This window comes from Salmo trutta, unplaced genomic scaffold (assembly GCF_901001165.1).
Source record: "Salmo trutta unplaced genomic scaffold, fSalTru1.1, whole genome shotgun sequence".
In the NCBI taxonomy this organism is placed as follows: Eukaryota; Metazoa; Chordata; class Actinopteri; order Salmoniformes; family Salmonidae; genus Salmo; species Salmo trutta.
Window position 1 is genome coordinate 12,336 of NW_021822955.1, and position 20,476 is coordinate 32,811.

The following is a 20,476-nucleotide window of genomic DNA, read 5'->3' on the forward strand; positions in this document are numbered from 1 at the left end:
TAGGGAGACATGGGGAGAGGGAGGTATGGAGGAGAGGGAGGCATGAGGGAGAGGGAGAAATGGGTGAGAGGGAGGTAAGGGGGAGAGGAGGGCTTGGGGGAGAGGAAGGCATGGTGATAGTGCCTTAGACCGCTGCGCCACTCGTGAGCCCACAAAACATGTGCACTTTATGACATAATATGAAAATGAGGTGAAATTAAAAGAATGATTCTTTTTTTTATTTTATTACCAAGTTACACTTTTCAAAAAGCACCGAATTGGTGGAAGGACCATAAAAGTACCATACAGTGGAGTGTGCATTCGCTCCATGCAGAGAGCTGCACAAAATGTTACCTGGGTCTACCACAATGACATATGATTGATCGGTATCCATAATTTGCGTCTATTCAGCTGGAGAGTTATTTGTTGATGTGTGTTGAGGACTATGTTATGTCCACCTGATTCTGTGAGTGACTGCTAGATAAAATGGTGAATTCATCTGTCTACACTACAGCGTTTGAGAGCTCTGTGGTTTGACGTCTGCTGATGCATACTTGGTTGTAGTTCACATTATGTCCGCTTGATGTCACTGTTGAGCTATATTTTAACGTTTCAGCGTATCTGTGTTTCTCATGGTGCGTCATTCTCTTCCCCGCAACTGTAAACGATAGATAGGCCTACATATCTGCACAATGCAAATGAATGTATCCAAATAATTATATTAAAATATTTTATGAACTTCAATAAAGGGTAGACCTGGGCTGCATGTATTAGCCTTTGTGGCCTTTGTTTTACATTTGTTCATGATCGTAGTGTAAATAGCGTGAATAGAGTGCATGTGTTCTAGCTATCCACTTACTGTAAAGGGAACTTCATTTCACTGTAAATCAATAGTCACCCATAAAACACCAGGACTTGTGACTTCACATAGAATTATAGATTTGATTCTAATGCAACGGATTTATTATATCCACATTATGAGATGTAGCCAGTAGGACTTGTATTGTTTTACGGAAACGGGAGGGTAAAGGACTACTGGGTTACGAATAAAAACATCCTCGTGTAGTGGTTTATTTATTTATGTTTCTATTTGATCAAATTTAAATGATTTTATTCATCCGAAATATTTGCAGGTTTGCTGATATTCTGTGGATATAACAATACATATGTCATTGGTAGGCATATTGGACGGTGAATGCAACCGTAATGTTCATGGGAATTTGATTTTATTTCATAGAAAGAGTACAGCTTTTATTGGCCGTGCGAATAATCAGTGCACGACATTTCTTCTTTGTTGTGTGAAGGAGTTTGAGGGAAAGAGCCTTTAGAAGGCGATGCCAAGCTATTTGATTTCATTATGTGGTAGTGGCGTTGGAGACCATCTATTCCCCTGTCTTGGAAAACGCTTGAACACCTTATTTAACTTGATCGGATATGTTGAGGTATTTGTAAGCTATTACACGAAATATAATAATTCTGTAGGCCTAACGGTATGTGAAAATATGTAGAGTTGCAGCGCACTCAATTCCGTAATTAAAACAGATATCACACCAGCTTAAACAAGTAAACAGGAAAACTATTGTATTTTTGGTGAATATTACTACTGCTACTACTAATACTAATAGTAATAATAATAATACGTATTAGTATTACTACAAATAACAGTAAGTAGTGATATTACTAGGCCAATCTTTAGTCTCGCTTGGTCAGAGAAATTCGACATCTCTAATCCTCCTCTTGATAACAGAATACTGAATAGAAACACAAAACAGAGGTCACTATGTACATACTGGTGTATTTCTTCATAACGCAATAGGCCTATACCCATGAAAACATGGTTATTTATGATTTTAATCGACAAAAAAATACAAAAAAACTTTTGTTTCATGCTACAAGATTTGTTTATGAGCTGCACATCGTGTAAACGGCCCCATGTCTGTCATGTTAACCTTTCTTGTAAACAGTGAGCGATTATTTGAGATGTTTATTATCTTATTTTTAACATTTTGGGATCGAATTTGGCCAGTTTTCCCACCAAATCATAATTGCATACTTATCGGTTATGGGTTTATGTGGTTATGCCTTTGTCACACTGAAGTTTAAAGCCTTATAATCAAACATAATATTGATTAATATTCTACACAAACTCAACTGCTTTATTACCCCGCACATCGACTTCGTACCGGTACTCCTGGTATATAGCCTCGTTATTGTTATTTTATTGTATTTCCTTTTTTGTGTCCTAAAGTTTCATACTTTTTAACTCTGCGTTGTTGGGAAAGGGGCTAAGAAGTTAGCGTTTCACGGTAAAGTCTACACCTGTTGTATTCGGCGCAGCACAAAATAAAAATGTAATTTCTTTTAAGTTGTTATTTTGTATAAACACAAGGTTCCACACACATAGATGAAAATAAAGCTATTTTATTGTCAAAGCATTCAACATGATTCAGATAAACTATCAAGTAGTACATTTCACTAATTTCAGCGTGAAGGACAAAACCCTGAAACTATTCCCCACTGACACAAAATATTACACTTTGTATTTCAAACAAACAAAAAAAAAACATGTATTTACATTGTACCTGTATAATCTTCATCTTATTTATATCGACTGTTATTACACATGCGCTCTGAGATATAGTCAGTCTGTCTGACGTCACATCCCCATTTGTGTCAATAATATTTAACCTTTAAAGTGAACATGAAAAAAAAAAGTTATTGAATACTAAACCATGTAATGTAACTATTTTTTATTATCATTTTCTATATATGTATTTATATCATATAAAATACAACTTACTGTACATTTAAATTACACATATTCTTATCTTCCCTTATTTCCCAAATTGTAAGTGCTTCATAAGATAAATAGAGTCCTTTCTCAAAGTCAAAAAATGCATTTGCATACACTCAAATAAAGAAACATGACATTTTGAAAAAGAAACAAAAAACAGACTGAAGGAAAAGAACAACTGTCTGTGTTGAAAGTGGAAACAAGTGCTCTGTTTAAGTGGTGTATATCCAGCCAGTCAGCCAGTCAGTCAGCCAGTCAGCCAGTCAGTCAGCCAGTCAGCCAGTCAGCCAGTCAGTCAGTCAGTCAGTCAGTCAGCCAGTCAGTCAGCCAGTCAGCCAGTCAGTCAGAAAGTCAGTCAGTCAGTCAGCTAGCCAGCCAGCCAGTCAGTCAGCTAGTCAGCCAGTCAGTCAGTCAGCCAGTCAGCCAGTCAGTCAGCCAGTCAGCCTGCCAGCCAGTCAGTCAGCCAGTCAGTCAGCCAGTCAGCCAGTCAGCCAGGCAGTCAGTCAGCCAGCCAGTCAGCCAGTCAGGCAGTCAGTCAGCCAGCCAGCCAGTCAGCCAGTCAGCCAGTCAGCCAGTCAGTAATTCCATGTCTGTTTACCAGAAGGTAAACAGTTCCTCCCCATGGTCAGTGATGTGATAACCTTTTCCCACTATAGTGCCGACCCAAACCGTACTGTGCTGACCTGGCTCGGGTATATTATCTTCCCATTGTCCTTTCTGCTCTGTCCCAGTAACTTCATGGATGACCGAGCCATACTGTGCTGGCTCGGCTACAGTATTTTCTTTACACAGTGCCCTTTGCGGCAAAGGGTTCCTTCATCTGATGCAAGTCCGTAACCCAGCTCAGCTCAGCTTGGCTCAGTTCAGCTTGGCTCAGTTTAGCTTGGCCTAGCAATGTGAAAACGGTTTGCTATTGATCTAAAGGTCAGTTGTGGGAGGTCATGTGACGCGAGAGGTGGTGCCTCTCCCTGAACGACTCGTTACAGATTGGACACTTGAGTTTCTCCTCACGCCTCCTCTTGACCATCGGCTCCATGGCCAACTCCTTCTTGTGGTGCGACCTCATGTGGTACACCAGGTCAGAGGTCATCCTGAAGGAGGCGTTGCACTTGGCGCACCAGTTCTGGGCGGGCAGACACAGAGAGGTGAAGGAGGGGGGGAGTAAGGTTAACGCTGAGGGCATCTGCAGCTGGATGGGGCCCTGGCTCTTAGGCCAGAAGGCTGTGGCAGCAGCTGCTGCGTAGAGGAACGGGCTCTGCTTGGACATAGCGCCCGGCACGGGGCAGTTGGTGCTCAGCTCAGCACCGTGGAGTTTGGCGGCCAGGTGGTCTGCCTGGTAGAGTCTAGAGGAGGAGATGGTGTCGCCCACCGCCGGGTGGCAGTCCAGGAGTTTGGGCGTGGTCATGACCAGAGGTGAGATCTGGGAGAAGGAGGAGGTAGCGTGGCGGGAAGGTTGGCTGAATGCGCTCTTCCTCTCCCCGCTATTCCCCCCTCCATGCTGGGCTACGGAGGTGAAGGCGCTCCCTAGCGGAGAGGCCTCCATGCGGGTCTGTGACTGGACAGGCTGAGTCTCCGATAGAACCTGCCTGATGTTGAGATGCTTCTCCTGGGGAGGGTTGCTGCCGGGGCTGGGACGACCTCCGTCCTTGTTTTCGGCGTTGGAGCTCTGTAGGTTTTTGGTGCTGCTGTTACCGTGCGTCTTTAGGCTCTGTGGAGACTTCTTGACCTCGGTGAAGGCACTGCGTTTACCCTCACCACCTGACTCAGTGGATCCTGACCCTGGTGGGGAGAACGTAGGCCCTCGTCGGTTCTCCTCCAGGCCGTACGCTCCCCGGTAGTTCTGTGCCGAGCTAGCCAGCTCCTCCTTAGACTTGAGGGACTGAGACAGACTCAGAGAGGCCCTGCTACCATCCCTGTCCCTCTCTCTATCCCTGTCCTCTACCTCTGAGAACTTCCTCTTCCCAGAGCTCTCGCTGCGTATCTCAGCCTCGCGGTCGCTGGGTGGGCTAGTCCGGCTGTTCTCTAGGTCCCTGGCCAGGTTATGGAAGTCTGTGGAGGGTTTGGCGTTGTCCCCCTCCGAGCGGCCCAGTTTAGGGCTAGCTCTGGTGGGTGTGGTAGTTGTAGGGTTGGGGTTAGGGCGCTCGGTGCTTGGCTCCTTACTGTGGACCTCCTCGTCCACATCGCCTGCCGCCATGCTCTGTAGTCTCTTGGTGCAGCGGAACCTCAGGTGGGCGAGGAAAGGAAACTCAAACTGAAAGCGCTGGTTGCAGTCAGGACATGAATAGGGAGCCGACCCTGAAAATGGAGAGAAATAATGTCAGCCATTCAGAAAGAAGCTCTGTAGTAGGATATCTTCCTGAAAAACACCACTGTAATGTTTTGTTTTAGGACTATAAACTACTGATTATTATAAATTATAAATAATAAATAGGCCTACAGAAGATTTATTACATGTATTTTTTTTTAAACAAATTCATTTACCCTACAAGGAAATGATACTGTGGGTGTAAATGACAGGACGTGTACAATATGACCTAATTAAAGAATAACAGCGGGGTTATTAATCTCTTGAACTTGAGCTTCAAATCAACAGTATTCCTCAAGTTTTGTTAAATGATGGATTATGCCGCAAAAGTGCAACGCAAACGTCTATATAGAAATAATAAGCCTAGTACCGGATCATGCTATAATTGCTACTCACCCTTGGTCTTGACCGGCGCTTTACCGGCGCTGAGCAGCAGCAGCTCAATCAGGTCTTTCCCGTACCAGACTAACAGCTCCTCGTCCTTCTCGATCCTCCGGAGAGACCGGTAGAACAGCTGACCGTTCTTCACGTAGGCCTCGAGGTTCTGCTCGTCCCGGTCCCGCGCCGACTGCACGAGCCGCAGCCACATCAAGCCCTCCGACGTGCTGTTGGCTGCTGACGTGTCCACCTGCGCGGTCAAACCGTGACAGAGAGCGAGGCAAATCCGTTAGTTGGACCCAAATGAGAAATCCGTGCGCCGGTATTCATTCTAACCGTTACGCATAGGCTGTCCAATTTTTATTTTATTTTAAATAGGCTATTTTTCATGTGTTTTGGCTGTGGAACTATCAATATGCATTATACCTACATGCGAACTTGTAAGATAAGTCCTCAAATAGGTTCTAATCAAATAGCTACCCAGACTATTTGCATTGGACGCTGCTGCTACTCTCTGTTATTATCTGTGCATAGTCACTTTAATAACTCTACCTACATGTACATATTACCTCAACTACCTCGACACCGGTGCCACCGCACATTGACTCTGTATCGGTAGCCTGTATGTAGCCTCCACATTGACTCTGTACCGGTAGCCTGTATGTAGCCACCGCACATTGACTCTGTACCGGTAGCCTGTATGTAGCCTCCACATTGACTCTGTACCGGTAGCCTGTATGTAGCCTCGCTGTTGTAATTTTGCTGCTGTTTTTAATTATTTGTTACTTTTATCTCTTACTTTTTGTTGTTGTTGTATTTTCTTAAAACTGCCTTGTTGGTTAAGGGGCTTGTAAAGAAAGCATGTCACTGTAAGGTCTACTACACCTGTTGTATTCAGCGCATGTGGCTAATAAAGTTTGATTTGATTTGAATACATATATTATACCGTGTCACACCGACGTCATGAGAAACAGACATGTGAAACCATATTGTGTTATCTTCTTTGTGAAATGTGGATCAATAATGATTAAAAATCAACCACGGCAGACAATTTAATTCAGTCTGAAGAAGGAGACCGTAATAACATCTTAAATAAAGAATATTATCATCATTATCATTCTAGAAAAATCCCATTATTTGTCATTCCTTACCCTGAATATGTAAGGTGCAGTTCGTTTGTCCGTTGACTTGAGGGCCACGAAAGCTATGCTGTCATACAACGACGTGTGGCTCAAAACACAAGGCCCGAAAATGGCATTTTCCGGAATGTCACATGTGGTGTAGACGCTGGTGAATATATCCGTTAGACACTGCTGCACGGCTTTGGCGTCGCCGTCCCAAACCAACCTCTGTGAGCTGGATTCCTCCATCGTTGACTGCTGGTTGCGAACAGAACAGACAAAGAGATAGAATGAATAAAGATACAATATTAAAATGTCTAGATGATGAAGAGGTCAAACAAATTGGCACTTCATGAGAGGGGTTGGCTAAATGCATGTAGTCAGCTGTCATGGCCGAGCTGGACTAGGAAAGGGAATGTTTTTGTGGGACCGGTCGTTTTTATTAATTGAAGTCTATTGTAGGATGAGAGTGGCCTATCAATTTCAAAGAGCATCATGGTTGGTTGCCTATTTTCCGCGGAAATTCCCAGATGCTGATGAAACAGCTGTTAATTGGGAGAAAATGAATCCACGGTCTTTAAACCGGATATTAACAATGGTGTAAATAATGTTTTATAATTATGATAAACATAAACAAACAGAACATTAATACAATAAGGTTAATACAATGAATACATTATTACAAGCATTTTACTACATCCGCAAAAACACCTGCTAATTATCTGTATGTGAGCAATAAAAATTTGATTTGATAATATACAAAAATAACCCAATATCAATGTAATGAAAATAATGACATTGATACTAATATATTATCAGTGTCTCTAAATTATTATTGTTTATAGGTCTAACATTAATTATATTTGGTAGAGATGTATTACTTCAATTAGGCGTATTATTATTATTATTATAACAACTATTATTACAAAAGCTTTAATATGCTGGATGTGCAAACTGGACTGTACATTCATCTCAAACCCTAATTTCTAAGTGTGTAACCTAATTATTTAAATGTAGCCTCTGGTAGAAGATGATGAAGAAGAAAAAAAAACGAGCAATGAGAAACGGTAAGGTCCGTATAAAATCGAAAGAGCATGTCGAATGGATTTGGAAGTGGACTGTCCAAGTCACCGGTTTCATGTCAGACAACCTTTCTACACGCGCTCCCAACGTATGTCCCCTCATTACCATAATCCACCACGTTCCCTCTCGAGACTGTAATTAAGGCAGCACGCGGAGTGTATTTACGGGTGACCAGTTTCTCTGGCCTCACTGAATTATGCAGCTGTGATCTACCTTTGCTTTGCCACTTGTTCAATTCAATTATGCGTATAGGCCAAGTGTAAACACATCCGGTAGACACTTGCATGAATGCAACAACCACAACAACAAAAACTAGCCGTGTGTGTCTAGATGAATATCTGGTAAATAATAATAACGATAACGATTCAACTTTTGTATTATCAAATTCATTTTATTTGTGCATGTTATTTTAATGTCATGTTATAGGCTAGGCCTATCTTAATTTTATGCACATATGCAAATGTTTTTTATAATTGTTTTCTTCTAAATCGTGCTACCTTGTCTTAACGCCCCTTCACACTATAACACAAACCATGCGTCCAGATCTCAAGAGATTCTGAACTAATACCTACTTAATAATATTTGTCATGTAATGATCATTTGTCATGTAAATATATAACGACAAAAAATGTTCTAAAATATTGAAACGTGTTGATACATTGAACATGCCTAAAAGTCACCATATCTCGATACGTGTTTCTCTCTTGTCCGCTGTCTGATGATGAATCATTTGTTTTCCATTCATTTGCTCACAGTGTCTGAGCCTAAAAGCAGAAAATGAACAGCTGTCTGCAACGCATATCAAACAAAATGCTCCTATTTCAATGACGCTTTATAGTGAAACATTATCATTCCAGAAACGTACCGGTCCTCAAACCAAAGTAACTTTTCTCTTCAGCTGCGTCGGTTGAGAGGAAATAGTTTGGAGCTATATCCTACGATCCTCTTCTTCTATTTAGTCGATTCTATATCAAAAAACCATTTCAACAAAATGCAACCCTTCAACTAAAGACCACCGCTTGCAGAAAAGCAATTTTTCGCTCCATCTCCTATATAACCCCGTCTTTTGTGACTTTAAAGGTCGCTCTCTCACAAGGGAAAGCCACACAAAAGGTCCAATGAATATGCATCTGAGCTAAATGAGAGAGAATAGCACCCGGAATGTATGCGCATCCATAAAACGGATGAGGCCAACCCATTCAACCTTCTGCCTGCTATTTCAGAGCGTGTTTTATTCCTATATCCGGGTGCCTTGTCAGTCTAAAAAACGGTCCTAAATCAACGCAAGAGCTGAATTGCCGATTGTCTGCTTGCCCCAACATCTGCGGAGCTCTGTCTCCGACACTACACCGTGCTCCATTGATGGGATGCTGACTTGGCTACTGCTTTGTGGCGGTGCCTGCCTGTCTTTCTGTCGCTGCAAAACAAACCCTCTATTAAGCGCATACAAATACAGCCTCTGGCTACGTACCTTTTTTTTTGGACAATAAATAATAATCCACCAAAGTGATTCTGGAATCAATATGCCGCCTTGGAGAGCAGGTTTCGATGCGTCCTCCGCGTCAGTACATGTCCCTGTGTGGTCGTTTGAAAGTGACAGTGGTGCCGCTGATATCGCCCTTTGCTGAGAGGCAGAGTGAGAGAGAGAGAGAGAGAGAGCAGAGAGAGAGAGAGAGAGAGATGCGTGCAGAAGGGGCGCGATGCACTGGCTGACTGGCACACACACACACACTTTTTGTTTGCAGCACATAATCTACCCAATGAGGCGTGTCACTCACCGTCTCCTCCCTTTAACTCTTTACTGGCCGACTGTCATTTGATGAGATTTACAGGCTACTGCTTCAGCCTCTTGTCATAACCTCCCAGAGCGCCTTTTTTGTTGTTGTTGTTATTATTATACGGTTGTTTCAGTTTGCGCGAGCACAACATGAAGCCATTCATAAAATATTTATTAAGGACTTTTAAACCGATTGACTCTGAAAGTAGGGTTGTGTTTTTTTTCTACCAAATTGTCCGTAAACAATGGATTGTAGCTACACTTCAGCCCTATTACTCATGTTGAGGTTTTATTAGGGCTTACTATAATTATTTATTATTTATTTATTTTTATTGGCCTATTATTATTATTATTATATGACTAGCTTATTAAAGTTCAATTAAAGTCAGCAATATGGACGTCCCGTGAATGATATGGATATCAATATCATTCCGTGTCCTTATCCATTACTAGAGTCTGAAGTTTCCACAACTCCGTACGGCACTTTGCCCTGCAGGGGGTCGGGAGCCTAGTGGACACCTGTCTGGCCGGCGCCCAGCGTCCGGAGGAAAATCCGGGCTTCGTCGTTATGGAGACGGTGGGGAAGACGGTAGAGCCGTTCCACCGCTGGGCCAACCGACTGATGATCAGCTGTGTTAGAGAAAGCGGTTTAAGGTCAGGCTATAGTGAGTAGCCTCACAGTAATATGTGATTTACTATCTGTTGTTGTCATGTCCTATGACTGGTTCATTTGTGGGACGTCAGCGGTTCATTTGTATTCCCTGGCCAGAAAGGTTGGTTTTTTAAAACCAGCTAATCTCAACAGAGGAAAGAGCAGCAACCTGCAAAACTCTGGTGGTCTGAACGAAGATGTTACATTTAGTAATTTAGTGACATCTTAATATGTGTCAGGTAACTAAAGCAACGACGTTCAGCGCTAGGCTAAATACTTCCGCCGTAGATCCCAAAGTTTCAGAAGTTGTCCGAATTAATTGACCAGAAATAATTAACTTAAGAGCATCCATCCTTCCATCCATCCTTCCATCCATCCTTCCATCTTTCCATCCATCCAACCTTCCGTGCATTTAAGTCTTTAGGTAGTTACTACGCACATGAGCTCATGTAACACAGTCTACATTTTCAAGCTTTATCTTTATAGAACAAAGGTTGTAAGGAAATCATATTGCGCATTTATATCCATAGCAGGCGCACAACTGTATTCTAATGTCTAAAACTATTCTATTATGTCGTGTTATAATTTATTATTCTGTTCTATTCTGTTTTGTTCTATTCTGTTTTGTTCTATTCTATTCTGTTCTATTCTGTTCTATTCTGTTCTGTTCTATTCTGTTCTATTCTGTTTTGTTCTATTCTGTTCTGTTCTGTTCTATTCTGTTCTATTCTGTTCTGTTCTATTCTGTTTTGTTCTATTCTGTTCTGTTCTGTTATGTTCTATTCTGTTCTATTCTGTTCTATTCTGTTTTGTTCTATTCTGTTCTGTTCTGTTATGTTCTATTCTATTCTGTTCTGTTCTATTCTGTTCTATTCTATTCTATTCTGTTTTGTTCTATTCTGTTTTGTTCTATTCTGTTCTGTTCTATTCTGTTCTATTCTATTCTATTCTGTTCTATTCTATTCTGTTCTGTTCTATTCTGTTCTATTCTATTCTGTTCTATTCTGTTCTGTTCTATTCTGTTCTGTTCTATTCTGTTCTATTCTGTTTTGTTCTATTCTATTCTGTTCTGTTCTATTCTGTTCTATTCTGTTCTGTTCTATTCTGTTTTGTTCTATTCTGTTCTGTTCTGTTATGTTCTATTCTGTTCTATTCTGTTTTGTTCTATTCTGTTCTGTTCTATTCTGTTCTGTTCTATTCTGTTCTGTTCTATTCTGTTCTGTTCTGTTCTATTCTGTTCTGTTCTATTCTGTTCTATTCTGTTCTATTCTGTTCTGTTCTGTTCTATTCTGTTCTATTCTGTTTTGTTCTATTCTGTTCTGTTCTATTCTGTTCTGTTCTGTTCTGTTCTATTCTGTTCTGTTCTATTCTGTTCTATTCTGTTCTATTCTGTTCTGTTCTGTTCTATTCTGTTCTATTCTGTTTTGTTCTATTCTGTTCTGTTCTATTCTGTTCTGTTCTATTCTGTTTTGTTCTATTCTGTTCTGTTCTGTTCTATTCTGTTCTATTCTGTTCTATTCTGTTCTATTCTGTTCTATTCTATTCTGTTCTATTCTGTTCTATTCTGTTCTGTTCTATTCTATTCTGTTTTGTTCTATTCTGTTCTGTTCTATTCTGTTCTGTTCTGTTCTATTCTGTTCTGTTCTATTCTGTTCTGTTCTATTCTGTTCTATTCTGTTCTATTCTGTTCTATTCTGTTCTGTTCTGTTCTGTTCTATTCTGTTCTATTACGTTCTATTCTGTTCTATTCTATTCTATTATGTTCTATTCTGTTCTATTCTGTTCTATTCTATTCTATTATGTTCTATTCTGTTCTATTCTGTTATGTTCTATTCTGTTCTATTCTGTTCTATTCTGTTCTGTTCTGTTCTATTCTGTTCTATTCTGTTCTATTCTATTCTGTTCTGTTCTATTCTGTTCTGTTCTATTCTATTATGTTCTATTCTGTTCTATTCTATTCTGTTCTATTCTGTTCTATTCTGTTTTGTTCTATTCTGTTCTATTCTGTTCTATTCTATTCTGTTCTATTCTGTTCTATTCTGTTCTATCTGTTCTATTCTGTTCTATTCTGTTTTGTTCTATTCTGTTCTATTCTGTTCTATTCTATTCTGTTCTATTCTGTTCTATTCTGTTCTATCTGTTCTATTCTGTTCTATTCTGTTCTGTTCTATTCTGTTTTGTTCTATTCTGTTCTATTCTGTTCTATTCTATTCTGTTCTATTCTGTTTTGTTCTATTCTGTTCTATTCTGTTCTGTTCTATTCTGTTCTGTTTTGTTCTATTCTGTTCTATTCTATTCTATTCTGTTCTGTTATGTTCTATTCTGTTCTATTCTGTTCTATTCTGTTCTGTTTTGTTCTATTCTGTTCTATTCTGTTCTGTTCTGTTCTATTCTGTTCTATTCTGTTCTATTCTGTTCTATTCTGTTCTATTCTGTTCTGTTCTGTTTTGTTCTGTTCTGTTCTATTCTGTTCTATTCTGTTCTATTCTGTTCTATTCTGTTTTGTTCTGTTCTGTTCTATTCTGTTCTATTCTGTTTTGTTCTGTTCTGTTCTATTCTGTTCTATTCTGTTTTGTTCTGTTCTGTTCTATTCTGTTCTATTCTGTTCTATTATGTTCTATTCTGTTTTGTTCTGTTCTGTTCTATTCTATTCTATTCTGTTCTGTTCTATTCTGTTCTGTTCTATTCTGTTCTATTCTGTTCTATTCTGTTCTGTTCTATTCTGTTCTGTTCTATTCTATTCTGTTCTGTTCTATTCTGTTCTATTCTGTTCTATTCTGTTCTATTCTGTTCTATTATGTTCTATTCTGTTCTGTTCTTTTCTGTTCTATTCTGTTCGGTTTTGTTCTGTTCTATTCTGTTCTGTTCTATTATGTTCTATTATGTTCTATTATGTTCTATTCTGTTCTATTCTGTTCTATTCTGTTCTGTTCTGTTCTATTCTGTTCTGTTCTGTTCTATTCTGTTCTATTATGTTCTATTCTGTTCTGTTCTGTTTTGTTCTATTATGTTCTATTATGTTCTATTCTGTTCTTTTCTATTCTATTCTATTGTTGCATTTCTGGTTTTTGAGAGCATGTGGTTTCAATCTGGTTGTAAGCCTGATGAATTCCGGGGCAAGGTAATTGATGAGAGCATTGGTTTGGAAGGAGTAATTTCATGTGATGTACAGTAAGTTCACCAGGAACTAACTCTTACCCTACAGCTGATGAGGCAGAGGTGGCACTGTCATACAACTAATGTGAAGAAAATGTACTGGAGCCCACAGTGATATTACGTTCTATTCATTCTACCCCAATGTATATGAACAAATCCTTAAACCAATCACTGAACAAATAATGGTTAAGACACAATTCACATAGGGCTAGTAACCAAAGCAGTCTCAGTGTAGCTGAAGCTGGCTTCAGTGTGAAGATATGTTGATGCTACAGTTGCTGTGCTCCTGCCTTTATTTAACATGGCATAACAATATCCTAGCTGACAAACAAACGGGTACGTCAAAACTTAAAGCATCCTACTGCATGATGCATGAAACATACTGCAATTTGTATCGGTCCGTTCACCAAATCAGCTCTGCTGGCTGGTGAACTCAAGAGTAAAGAGTGCTGATTCAGGATCAGATCCCTCACGTCCATGTAATCTTAGTCATTATAATGTAGAAGTCGAGACTGATCTTAGATCAGCGCTACAACTCCGAGACACTTTTTGAATTTGGCTCAGACTCAGTAGCACAAGCTAATGTCTGAAGACAGCGGTGGTGTAAAATACTGTATGTCATGTTGCCTAGACAATGGTGTCATAAACAGATTTAGAATACAGCTCTGATGATGTAGTTCCTTATATTTCTTTGAGGTTTTATCTCAATCTCACTAATCTGTATTAATGAAGGTTGAATAGATTTATTTACCTCTATCTCGCCTTACTACAATGACATAAACCAAATGATTAACAAAGCTATATTTAGTAATATTTCTCATAATTGTTATTAGGCTTAAGTGTCAACTGAGCATTACAGTAGAATTACAGTAGTATTCCATTAAAACACTGTAGATTCTAGAATATCATTTCTATAGAATTTTAGAGCTATAGAATAGAGTAGCTATATAATTTTAGAACTATAGAATATAATTGCTATAGAAATATAGAACTATGGAATACAGTAGCTATATCATTATAGTACTATAGAATACAATTGCTATAGAATTATAGAACTATAGGATAGAGTAGCTATATAATTATAGAGCTATAGAATATAATTGCTATAGAATTATTGAACTATAGGATAGAGTAGCTATATAATTATAGAGCTATAGAATATAATTGCTATAGAATTGTTGAACTATAGAATAGAATAGTAGAATACCACTGAAATGTGGTATCTCATTCCTCAGAGCAAAACTGCAATAAGTTAAACGTTTTATTTCCATGAAGTCATTGTCTGTATATATTCTGGGGCAGAAACAGATTGATGTGTTGTTAGTAGGGAATGTCATCCTGCTCAGTACAGTCCTGTTTAGCCAAGCATGGTAAGGCCCTGTTCCCATACACTGCCTGAATTAAAGACACAAAGCCTGCCCAATCAGTAGCCATCTGCTGGGACCAGAGCACCACATCATGATGATGGTGGAGGCAAGGGGCTGGCCTGGGCTTGGACAGAATGGCTGTGTGTATCCCCCCCCCCACACACACTCATTGTTTTACTACAAATGGCCCCATTTTATACTAGTGGTTTAAGAGCGCCTGCTGCCTCCACTATACACACACACACACACACACACACACACACACACACACACACACACACACACACACACACACACACACACACACACACACACACACACACACACACACACACACACACACACACACCCACACACACACACACACAACATAAACACAAACACACACTTTTGTGTCAAACGCAGCACATGGCCCAGCCAAGGAGGACAATATTCATAAATGCTAATTCCAGACTGATTGTGAGGTCACCCATTCACAGTGACAACCCACTGGGTAACACACTGGTTGAATCAACGTTGGTTCCACGTCAGTTCAATAACATTACAATGAACCAATGTTGAATTGACATCACAATGTCAACAAATCTGAATAAGGTAAAAAAATAGAATACATATAATGAGGATAATTGAATTTTGTATTAATTCATTGCATAATCTGACACTGTTAAACATATTTGTTTGTCCCTAAAACCATTGTTTTCCTCTTTTCTTAGGTCATCTAGTTTATGTACATTACTTAATGGTGACAACACCCTTATGTGTGCTCGTACGAACACGCACGAGCACACACACACACACACACACACACACACACACACACACACACACACACACACACACACACACACACACACACACACACACACACACACACGCCACATACTCAGAATTACAACAGGATCCCATTAGGCGACTCCATGGCGACAGCTAGTCTTCCTGGGGTCCGACACAAAACCAAAAACACATTACAGAAAAAAAAGACATTTAAAAACATGAACATGTGGTGTGTGTGTGTGTGTGTGTGTGTGTGTGTGTGTGTGTGTGTGTGTGTGTGTGTGTGTGTGTGTGTGTGTGTGTGTGTGTGTGTGTGTGCATCTATCAGTTCCACATACATGTCAGTACATACACACAACACGCAGGTCACATGTTAGTACAGACACACAACCAGTAGGTCACATGGGGGAGAGGCGTTGTGCCGTGAAGTTTTGCTTTATTTGTTTTTTGAAACCAGGTTTGCGGTTTTAATGGGGATTAAAAAGGTTTTTATTGTAATTTTATTTGTCAACGATCTACAGAAAACACTCTGTAATGTCAAAGTGGAAGAAAAATTGTAACATCTGTAAAGAAATGACAAATAAAACAGTCGTTTATATCTTGATAAACCCTCTGAGTAAATATGTTAGAATCTCCTTTGGCAGCGAATACAGCTGTGAGTCATTCTGAGTCTCTAAGAGCTTTCCACACCTGGATTGTGCCACATATTCTTTAAAAAATTCTTCAAGCTCTGTCAAATTGGTTGTTGATCGTTGCTACATAACCATTTTCATATCTTGCCATAGATTTTCAAGCAGATTTAAGTCAAAACTGTAACTCAGCCACTCAGGAAAATTCCCTGTCTTCTTGGTCAGCAACTCCAGTGTATATTTGGCCTTGTGTTTTAGGTTATTGTCCTTCTGAAAGGTGAATTCATCTCCCAATGTCTGGTGGGAGACTGAACCAGGTTTTCCACTAGGATTTTGCCTGTGCTTAGCTCTATTCTGTTTCGTCCTGAAAAACTCCCCAGTCCTTAACGATTACAAGCATACCCATAACATGATGCAGCCACTACTATGCTTAAAAATATGGAGAGTGTTACTCAGTAATGTGTTGTATTGGATTTGCCAAAAATAACACTTTGTATTCAGGATAAAAAGTTAATTGCTATGCCACATTTTTTGCTGTATTACTTTAGTGCGTTGTTGCAAACAGGAATGCATGTTTTGGAATATTTTATTCAGTACAAGCTTCCTTCTTTTCACTCTGTTATTTAGGTTAGTTTTGTGGAGTATCTAAAGTCTTGTTGATCCATCCTCTCCTATAACAGCTATTAAACTCTCGAACTGTTTTAATGTCACCATTGGCTTCATGGTGAAATACCAGAGTGGTTTCCTTCCCCTCCGGCAACTGAGTTAGGAAGGAGGCCTGTATCTTTGTACTGACTGGGTGTATTGATACACCATCCAAAGTGTAATTAATAACGTCACCGTGCTCAAAGGGATATTCAATGTGAGCTTTTTTTTTTTTACCCATTTACCAATAGGTGCCCTTCTTTGCAAGGCAAAGAAAGGTCTTTGTGGTTTCATCTGTGTTTGAAATGCATTGCTTGACTGAGGGACCTTAGAGAGTATGTTGTATGTGTATGTTGTACAGATGAGGTAGTCATTCAAAAATCATGCTAACCCCTAAGGTTGATGTCCGCGCCTCGTGGAAATCTAATTAACATAATTAAACAATTCCCATAAAAATCTGTCAGTTTAAGCTAAAGGTATCTGGGTTTTTTTTTTTGCATTGGAAATTTGGTCACACAAAAAAGAAATATGGTCCACTTTTAAATCCACTACTGTTTGGATTTTCTGCTTACAAGTAGCTTGGCATACATCATATTGTATTGAGAGGGAGAGGCTCCTGGCAGATAATCATACCCATTATGTTTTATAGGCAGGTATATATATACATATATATATATCCACCTTTTACATTTTTATACCGTGTGTAATTTGATGTTTGATTAAATGGCTTTTGGCTGGAAATTACACTCTGAAAAAACTAGTATTTAGACTATTTTAGTAATAAATGCAATATTGAACTACAAATCAGGCACCTAAATCGTTGCAGATGTGTGTTGTGGAAATATAAATTGTAATATAAGGAAATGTAAATCCAGGGATTATATATATATTGAAACATTTATTTGGAGTGCTGCCCACTTTTATTTTCTATATTAATTATGTCGTTGTTAATCAGAAGCTGATTAGATCACATGGACGGCTCCAGGGAGGGAACCCAGGAAAGGCCCTCGCAGGTCAGTGTTGACTGATCTGTGCTGCATGTCTTAGCTGGGGGGGGGGGGGGGGCTGTAGACTGATCTGTGCTGCATGTCTTAGCTGGGGGGGGGGGGGGGGGGGGCTGTAGACTGATCTGTGCTGCATGTCTTAGCTGGGGGGGGAGGGGGGGGCTGTAGACTGATCTGTGCTGCATGTCTTAGCTGGGGGGGAGGGGGGGCTGTAGACTGATCTGTGCTGCATGTCTTAGCTGGGGGGGGAGGGGGGGCTGTAGACTGATCTGTGCTGCATGTCTTAGCTGGGGGGGGGGGGGGGGGGGGGCTGTAGACTGATCTGTGCTGCATGTCTTAGCTGGGGGGGGGGGGGGGGGCTGTAGACTGATCTGTGCTGCATGTCTTAGCTGGGGGGGGGGAGGGGGGGGCTGTAGACTGATCTGTGCTGCATGTCTTAGCTGGGGGGGGGGGGGGGGGCTGTAGACTGATCTGTGCTGCATGTCTTAGCTGGGGGGGGGGGGGGGAGGGGGGGCTGTAGACTGATCTGTGCTGCATGTCTGAGAGAAAATGACTGGAAACTTTTCATCTTCTGTCCAATGGAGGGCAGGAGAGAGAAGGAAAGAAGGAGGAGGCAGGGACTCTAGAATAGAGAACGAGATTAGAGCTGGAGCACTGAGACAGGGAGGGAAATAGAGCAGAGAGACAGTGAGGGAAATAGAGGAGGGAGAGAGGGAGGGAAATAGAGGAGGGAGAGAGGGAGGGAAATAGAGGAGACAGTGAGGGAAATAGAGGAGACAGGGAGGGAAATAGAGGAGGGAGAGAGTGAGGGAAATAGAGGAGGGAGAGAGGGAGGGAAATAGAGGAGACAGTGAGGGAAATAGAGGAGACAGTGAGGGAAATAGAGGAGACAGTGAGGAAAATAGAGGAGGGAGAGAGTGAGGGAAATAGAGGAGACAGTGAGGGAAATAGAGGAGACAGTGAGGGAAATAGAGGAGACAGGGAGGGAAATAGAGGAGGGAGAGAGTGAGGGAAATAGAGGAGGGAGAGAGTGAGGGAAAGTGCCTTGATCCAACTCTTTCTTCAATCATCCTCCACCAACAGCCGTTGATCTGTCCCCTGTCCTCTGTCTTCTGTCAGTCTAACTTCACATGTTGATCTGTCCCCTGTCCTCTGTCTTCTGTCAGTCTAACTTCACATGTTGATCTGTCCCCTGTCCTCTGTCCTCTGTCAGTCTAACTTCACATGTTGATCTGTCCCCTGTCTTCTGTCCTCTGTCAGTCTAACTACACATGTTGATCTGTCCTCTGTCCTCTGTCCTCTGTCCTCTGTCAGTCTGACTTCACATGATGATATGTCCTCTGTCTTCTGTCAGTCTAACTTCACATGTTGATCTGTCCCCTGTCCTCTGTCCTCTGTCAGTCTAACTTCACATGTTGATCTGTCCCCTGTCCTCTGTCCTCTGTCAGTCTAACTTCACATGTTGATTTGTCCCCTGTCCTCTGTCTTCTGTCAGTCTAACTTCACATGTTGATTTGTCCCCTGTCCTCTGTCCTCTGTCAGTCTGACTTCACATGTTGATCTGTACCCTGTCCCCTGTCCTCTGTCTTCTGTCAGTCTAACTTCACATGTTGATCTGTCCCCTGTCCTCTGTCCTCTGTCAGTCTAACTTCACATGTTGATTTGTCCCCTGTCCTCTGTCTTCTGTCAGTCTAACTTCACATGTTGATTTGTCCCCTGTCCTCTGTCCTCTGTCAGTCTGACTTCACATGTTGATCTGTCCCCTGTCCTCTGTCCTCTGTCAGTCTAACTTCACATGTTGATTTGTCCCCTGTCCTCTGTCCTCTGTCAGTCTAACTTCACATGTTGATTTGTCCCCTGTCCTCTGTCTTCTGTCAGTCTGACTTCACATGTTGATCTGTCCCATGTCCTCTGTCCTCTGTCAGTCTAACTTCACATGTTGATTTGTCCCCTGTCCCCTGTCTTCTGTCAGTCTAACTTCACATGTTGATTTGTCCCCTGTCCTCTGTCCTCTGTCAGTCTAACTTCACATGTTGATCTGTCCTCTGTCCTCTGTCAGTCTGACTTCACATGTTGATTTGTCCCCTGTCCTCTGTCCTCTGTCAGTCTGACTTCACATGTTGATTTGTCCCCTGTCCTCTGTCTTCTGTCAGTCTGACTTCACATGTTGATTTGTCCCCTGTCCTCTGTCTTCTGTCAGTCTAACTTCACATGTTGATCTGTCCCCTGTCCTCTGTCAGTCTGACTTCACATGTTGACCTGTCCCCTGTCCTCTGTTCACTTCACATGTCCCCGGTTGGCCTAACTGAAATGAAATGAGTGCTAACTCCACGTGGGCATCAAACGGGTCCCTCTGTAAAACAATACTAGAGGGGTGGACTGAAGGAATACATTTATAATGAGGGACTTTTTTTACCGGATCCAGCGATTATACAAATGGAGGAAATAGCCAACAAATATTCTGTATGGCATATGGCCCTTCAGATGTTTTCACAAAAATTGGCACTGAGGCACACAATGGTCAGTTGTAACTGCCAAAAACACACAGTGAGGGCTGGACAGAGAGAGAGAGAGAGAGAGAGAGAGAGAGAGAGAGAGAGAGAGAGAGAGAGAGAGACAGAGAGGAAAATTATTAAATGACTACACTGATGTCCTTCCCTGTCCTCCTGTCCCCCTGTCCTCCTGTCCTAGACATGAAACCAATCAGCAGAGGGGAATGAAGGATGAAGGTCATGAGGGAAGATGTGGACCAGATGACATGACTTGGATGTTTCCTTCATTCTCTCTCTGTCTCTCTTCTCTCTCTCTCTCT

General features: G+C 41.1%; 1 protein-coding gene across 3 annotated transcripts; it reads right to left on the bottom strand.

The window, feature by feature from the left end:
- Window positions 1-3,287: 3,287 nt before the first annotated feature.
- On the bottom strand, window positions 3,288-9,322 carry LOC115187576 (PR domain zinc finger protein 8). 3 transcript variants are annotated; one of them, XM_029746529.1, is made up of 4 exons: window positions 9,132-9,322; window positions 6,608-6,832; window positions 5,475-5,706; window positions 3,288-5,068 (listed from the first exon to the last, which is right to left on the bottom strand). In XM_029746529.1, exons 2-4 carry the CDS (start codon window positions 6,824-6,826, stop codon window positions 3,699-3,701), a joined length of 1,821 nt encoding a protein of 606 aa, XP_029602389.1. In that variant the 5' UTR covers window positions 6,827-6,832; window positions 9,132-9,322; the 3' UTR covers window positions 3,288-3,698. The 3 variants fall into 3 exon arrangements, with proteins under 3 accessions (XP_029602389.1, XP_029602388.1, XP_029602390.1); XM_029746528.1 differs by having other exon boundaries at window positions 6,608-6,835; XM_029746530.1 differs by lacking the exon at window positions 9,132-9,322 and having other exon boundaries at window positions 6,608-6,885.
- Between the last annotated feature and the right edge of the window lie 11,154 nt (window positions 9,323-20,476).

Excerpts from the sequence above, each read along its gene's own strand:
- LOC115187576 (XM_029746529.1), bottom strand. The coding sequence starts at position 6,826 with ATGGAGGAATCCAGCTCACAGAGGTTGGTTTGGGACGGCGACGCCAAA. Across the intron at positions 5,707-6,607 it reads CTGCACCTTACATATTCAGG|GTGGACACGTCAGCAGCCAA; the intron begins GTAAGGAATGAC and ends TTGACCGCGCAG. Across the intron at positions 5,069-5,474 it reads AGCGCCGGTCAAGACCAAGG|GGTCGGCTCCCTATTCATGT; the intron begins GTGAGTAGCAAT and ends CTCCATTTTCAG.